This window comes from Cryptomeria japonica, chromosome 10, assembly GCF_030272615.1.
Source record: "Cryptomeria japonica chromosome 10, Sugi_1.0, whole genome shotgun sequence".
Lineage (NCBI taxonomy): Eukaryota > Viridiplantae > Streptophyta > Pinopsida > Cupressales > Cupressaceae > Cryptomeria > Cryptomeria japonica.
Window position 1 is genome coordinate 122,893,886 of NC_081414.1, and position 6,559 is coordinate 122,900,444.

Below are 6,559 nucleotides of genomic sequence, written 5' to 3' on the forward strand. Positions count from 1 at the left end.
TAGCAATTAAAATTTTAATACCGGAACCCAAAACATTAATACCAGAATAGTGGTTAAACCAATTAAGCATAAACAATAATCACAGAATAAATACCATCCACATGACATCAAGATTTGTACGTGGAAAACCCGGTAAAGGGAAAAACCATGGTGGGAAACCTACCCACAGTCATATAATACTTATGCAGTAAGTATGTGAATTACAATTGAGGAGCCTACACTTGCAAGAAGGCCAACAGCCTAGAACGCACTGCTCATCACAAAAGGAGTCTCACTGACTACACAAAAATCCAGACTACAATCCAGAGAAGTGTTGAACTACAAAAGATAGCATCTCCTATGTCTGAGTACAATTCCGGTTAAGCTCAATACCGGAGGACTAAATCGTCTTACATAAATCCAATTCGATCTCCAATGATCGACCAAATCCTCTGCCTAAATGATATTGCATTGTTCGCACATTACATTCTTTGACCATGACCTCTAACATAACCATGAAGATCTACAATGAGATCTTACATCTATATATACAAACCCTCAACCATGAACAATTAGGTCGGTCACCAGATAATAAACTAATTACATAGTTACAAACCATGTCGGCCTTAGACCAAACAAATAATGTCCAACACGTAAGACATCCTGAAAACGTATCGAGAGGTCCAATCCACACACTTCATTTTAGTTGGTCCATAACCTAGATCAACCGGGACCCAATATAGGTCCACACGCTATAGCAATGATCTCCATCCACCAAGTCTGGAACATGATCACCATCAGCATCCTGAAACTCCACCAGAAGTTGCACCAACACCACTTATGCAATTCATCAAAGATCTTCATCAAAAGCTCTGTCGGTGAAACCCTCGTTGGAACCAGAAACCAAGCTTCTAAGCAAACAGGATAACATCCGATCACTAGACCAAAACCAACTTACTAAATATGAGCATGAGTATCATGAACAAGCCAATTCCATCACCAAACTATATTGAAGCCTACCGAATCATGCCAGATCCAAATCAACCAATCAACTAGAAACCACTCAACCTACCGGGACCAGAAGGGTGTGTGTAAAGCATCCAAACAGCTAGTGTTGGCATCAATGACAAAACATCAATGCAACACATAATCAATTCCACCAAATGGCCAACAAGTTACTGGAATATGACAAGTAGAGAGAGTATAGAAAAAAGGCTTCCTCCAAATTCCTTCTTGCTATAGCATCAAATGTTATCCAATTGGCATTACAAATTTGGAATGATCTTCAAAATTCAAAAAATATACAAAATAATTTTAAAAAACGTAGAATAGATTTATCTGAAATAAGACAACTGTCAAACATGGAATTAGATGACATGGAAATAGTTCTTCATGCAATCACTTCTAAACTAGAAAGTGACATTGTTGGAGCCGATTTATCTGTTTCTCAATGGGAAGGAAGGATTCAAGGTGAGTGGTATGTCAAACCATGCTCTTTACATTGGTGGAACCACTACATTTTTCAAGTTAGATGTGATGATGAACGTTTTCATAGCATTTTTAGGTTGCCTTATACATTGTTTCAAAACCTTTGTGAAATTTTGAATACTAACCTAAAGCAAGGTGAAATACCATATTCATTGGCTACAACTATAAGAAGTAGGGTCCTTTCAGTTGAGAAACAGGTTGCTATTGTAGTTTTACGATTGTCATATGGGATGACAATGCTTAACATTAGTGAACTATTTGGTTGTGGAAAGTCCACCATGGTTAGAGTTGTAAATAAGTTCATTAATGTCTTTTATATTCGATTTTGAAGTCATATCCAATGGCCTAGTAACCAAATGACACTTGAGCATGTGAAAGAAGGCTTCCGTAAAAAATGAGGTTTTCCAAATTGTTGTGGAGCTAGATGTCACTCACATTCATTTTCAGCTTCCACCTAATGAGTGTTCCTCTTATTGGTTTGGTCGTGATCATAATTATAGTATGTCAGTACAAGCAATTGTTGATAGCAATATGTATTTCATGGATTTTTTACAGGGTGGCTTGGTTCTGTAAATGATTCAAGACTTTTATGGAATTTAGGTTTCTATAGAATGTGTGAAGGTGGACAAAGATTAAATGGACATCCAGTGTCAATCGGCTCATTAAATATGAGAGAATATATTATCGGTGATGGCGGATATCCGTTGTTGCCATGGTTAATTACACCTTTCAGTGGAGGTTTGACAACTAATCAAAGAGAATTCAATTTCAAGTTGTCATCGACACATATTGTGGTTGAGCATGCATTTGGAAGGCTAAAAAAATGTGGCAGATTTTGGAATCAAAGGAGTGGCATCCAAATTTGGGAGTACTTCCAAAAACCATTTTTGTTGTTGTATATTGCATAATATGACATTAGATGTTGTGCAGAGGAAATGATACATATGATGATGTTTTTGTTGAAAATGGAACAAATATGGCAACTAATGAATTAGTGGATCTAGTTGCAACACTTGTTAGAGAAGCATTAATGACTTTTGTAAATGGTGATATGAATAATGTAAGCATGTACAATTGTAAAAATCAAAAGTTGAATTGATTTATAAGGATGCAATAGATGTTAAATCTTTTTTGGGAGTAATCTAAAGGATTCAACATGGATTTGTAGTATTTTTTATTTTAATTATTTATGAAAAATTTATCCAAAATTTAGAATGAATGTCGGGTTCTATTAATTATGATTTGCAATGAATGTATAAATTTATTCACTACTATTGATTTATTTGATGTCATTGCAGGTAGGCTTTTGTACTACAGTAAAAATAGCCCAATATAATGTTAATTAAATGAGTTCAAAGATGCACATTTAATTAATCAACAAAAAAGTGATATAATTAAAAAGTATTAAAACAAATATGCAAAAATAGATAGATGTATATCTATATAATTGTACTCACATTACATAATACTTAAATTTAATAGCTAATTAATAACTTATCTTTTAAGCAAAATTGCACAACAAATTTGAGACCACCAACTTCAAAATATTCATAAAAAATCTCAGCCTCACCTAGACTATTTTTTTAGGAAGCCCTCCTCCATGAGACCCAGCTTATTCTATCATACTCCTCCAAATCCTATTGCAGGTTTTTAATTGAACACATCTCCTCGGCAACTTTCAGAGCCGACCTTTACATTCATTAAATGCAGACCACAACAGTGAACGTTACTACGATGTCAAGAGTGGAAGCCTATGGGCCATTTACTCCGAAAAAAGGATTTTAAGCACAATCGTATTTAAACTTCTGAAAAGACACTACGATCACTGGGCAAGAAAGAAGCGAGAGAAAGGGCGGGGCAAAAAGCGCAATAAAAATGATAATAAAAACTATCATCATTCAGTGCACAAGAAGCAGCAACAGCAGAAATTCTCTTCATTCCAGTAAGCTCTCTGAATTTTTATTGTTCAACCGTTCATCAATTTTTTTAAGATTTACTGCGGCGGAATTGATTAGGCCATTATTTCCCCCCCTTCAAAGCTGTTCATATCATTCAAATGAGGAAAATCTAGAAAATCTAGAGGAACCCAAATCAATACCCTCGTTAACATCTTCTGTAACCCCAGATGCCAAATGGGTGAACAATCCCAATAACAACCACAATAACCTAACACCCATAACCCCTAGAGGGTCCACACCCATTGGAAGACAATTTGAGAGCTGGATCAAATCCCTACAGCCCGGGTTCAAACCCGAGGACGTAGCCCATGTACTAAAACAGCAGAACGACCCTGACCTCACCTATGACATATTTCGGTGGACTGCCCTGCAGAGAAACTACAGACACAACCACCAAACGTATCAAATCGTGATCGAAGCAATGGCCTCTACACAACGGCGCAAGAAGATGGAACAGCTAATGGAAGAGATCATGGCTGGGGCCTGCATTGGTAGCGTAGCCCTCTTCAATACCATGATCAGTAATTATTGTCAATACAGGATGTTGGGATCTGCCATTGCTGTTTACAAAAAGATGCAAAAGGTTCCTGGCTGTAAACCCACTGTGAAAACTTACAACATTCTGTTCCATGCCATTGTGAGAAGGTTCGGAAGCTTTACTGTCTGTTGTGTGCATCTGAGGACTGTTAAGTCTCTGTATCAGCAAATGAATGCTGCAGGGGTTGATCCCGATCTCACAACTTTGAATTTGCTCATCAAAGCCCACTCTATGGCTTTGGAAATGGACGAGGCTGTGCGAATTTATCGTGAAATGGACCTGTATGGATGTAGCCCTGATTTCTACACTTACAATTATATCATCAGAGGATTTTGTCAGAAAGGGTACATGAAGCAAGCCTTGGGATTTTATGGTATAATGATTAGCAAGGGTCTTTGTCCAAGTCGAGGAGTTTATGATGTGCTTGTTTGCAGTCTTTCAGTTGGAGGGAAGGTGGAGGAGGCAATGATTGCTCTTCGAGACATGACCAATAATAGATTGGTGCCTGATTTCCTCACTTACAAGACTCTTGTTGAGTATCTTTGTCGTGCAGGAAAAGGAGAGGAGGCTCTTGAATTCCTTTGTGGACTTCGCAATAAGGGCTATGTGCTCGATGAGATCACTTACATGAGATTAGTGGATATCTTTAAACTGATACAATGAGAATATGTATGAAAATGTCTGGAAGAGATGCATGTACTGTACTTCAGTTCTAACATTATTAAACAGCTCCGGATGTTGGTGTTTGAAATCACCCTTGGAAAATGCTAATAGATACCGTTTTAAATTGTGATCCTTGGCTTCCAAAACAGGCGAAGTTCTTTCTCTGTTGGGGCACTGTGGGATTGGATTTTCACAAGATGGTCCTGGTAGTCACTAAAAAACATCGATTGCGAATGCTTCTGTCCAGTCATTTCCAGGGAAGCTAGTGTAATTATATGTTTGTACTTAGAAAAGGTGTGAGAACGGCAAATTGCTAAGCATGAAACATCAGAGGATAATTATTTTGGGATCAAGGACACTATTAGAGAATATGATATGGTTATGACAGATCTATTAAAATTCTCATGGTTATGACAGGTCAGTTAAAATTCTCCTATCGATTCTTTGAGTTTTGATAACTCTTGATTTCTTTAAAAGCACTCAAACCTTCCTTAATGTGAATTAAACTCTCTTTAACGTGAGATGATGTTAATTGCTTTTAGGTTTTGGGTGGCCATGGAGGAAGAATGCAGCACTCACAGCATTTCCATTATCAATTTGACTTTGAGTAAAGTCATTTAAGTTGCATAGTAAAAATGTTTCTTCATTTGCTATTGTGTAGTCTTTAACAAACTAGCAAAGACCATGTTTATGATATCGGATTTCCACAATTCATAATGTTGATCGCTGTTGTTTTTGGATTAGATTGTGTGAGAGTTTTTCTCATAATGTTTTGGATCACACTCTGTGATCCATCATCAGGATAATAGAAAGCTATAGGAAACAAGAAGACCATGTTAAAAGAAAGGGTAAAACACACAATTTAATCCTCCATGATAAGTGCGTGATAATATTCATTACTATGATCTAGGGTGACATCTTCCTATGTATCAATTACTTTGCAAGTTATTCATGAGAAGTCCATAATCCTTTGGCCATTTTGGAGGAATAGCGTTTCAGAAATCTGACATGAAGGGTAGCAAAAAGAAAACAGTAATGATGGCTTTATGCACTCATTCTTAAAATACCCCCAAATATTCTGTTAATTTCAATATCTTTTGTAGTGGGTAGATAATTTATGAATGGCAAGGGAACTTTAAGGCTTTTATCAAGTGTTGGTCCAAGAGTGGATGGACTGCCACATTTGCATTGCATGAGAGAAGATATATGTGCTTTCTTGTGTCGGTAATGACTAGGATTTCATCTGTTGGTTCTTTTGGGAGTGGCTACTAACGTACGAGCTTGCTGTTTGGGGATTTATCTCGCAACTTAGTTCAAAACTTAACATTTTCTATTGTTTTAGCCGTGGGTTGGTCTGGGAAGTTTTTCACTTTTCTTCTCCAAGGATCCCCCTAAAAATCTTCAGGGGCATACGTGTACAGTTTGCGAGCTTTAGCCTAAAAGATTCCTTTATCAAACACAATAAAAAATAAGCTTATCTATGGTTGTATCTTTGGATTTCCCTTTGAATTCTTGAAGATATCTTACTTCTGTCTGCATTGTTACCATGGAGTATTTTGCCTCTCTGGTTTATTCACCGAAAGTAACCGGCACCACGAATCATAGGTTCTTAAGGGCCAATATGGCCAAAGTTAAGGGCAACAAGCAAGGCCCTTGGTGGTAAAGGGGTCCTGTGTTCAAGATGGTTGAGTTACTGCTAGGTTTGATGTCTTTGTCTTTGTTTTTTGGATCATGATCTAGGAGAATTTAAATAAGAAATATAAACTTTGGCTCTCTTCACAAAGCAAGATAAGCAGCTTTACTATAAGTATTTTCTAGTAATAGGGAAAAGTGGATATATTCTTAGGAAAACTTGCCTTGGGCAAGAAGTCTTTAAAGAGCAAGTAAAACAGCTTGGTTTTTATAAAAGTAGATTTCTTGGACGTTTAATAAA

The 6,559-nt window shown here is 36.9% G+C and overlaps 1 protein-coding gene across 1 annotated transcript; it reads left to right on the forward strand.

The window, feature by feature from the left end:
* Positions 1–3,025: 3,025 nt before the first annotated feature.
* On the forward strand, positions 3,026–5,336 carry LOC131046621 (pentatricopeptide repeat-containing protein At3g25210, mitochondrial). The gene is made up of 2 exons (XM_057980394.2): positions 3,026–5,043; positions 5,169–5,336. Exon 1 carries the CDS (start codon positions 3,343–3,345, stop codon positions 4,624–4,626), a length of 1,284 nt encoding a protein of 427 aa, XP_057836377.2. The 5' UTR covers positions 3,026–3,342; the 3' UTR covers positions 4,627–5,043; positions 5,169–5,336.
* Positions 5,337–6,559: the final 1,223 nt, after the last annotated feature.

Bases quoted from the DNA above. Each gene is read 5' to 3' on its own strand.
- LOC131046621 (XM_057980394.2), top strand. From the start codon at position 3,343: ATGATAATAAAAACTATCATCATTCAGTGCACAAGAAGCAGCAACAGC.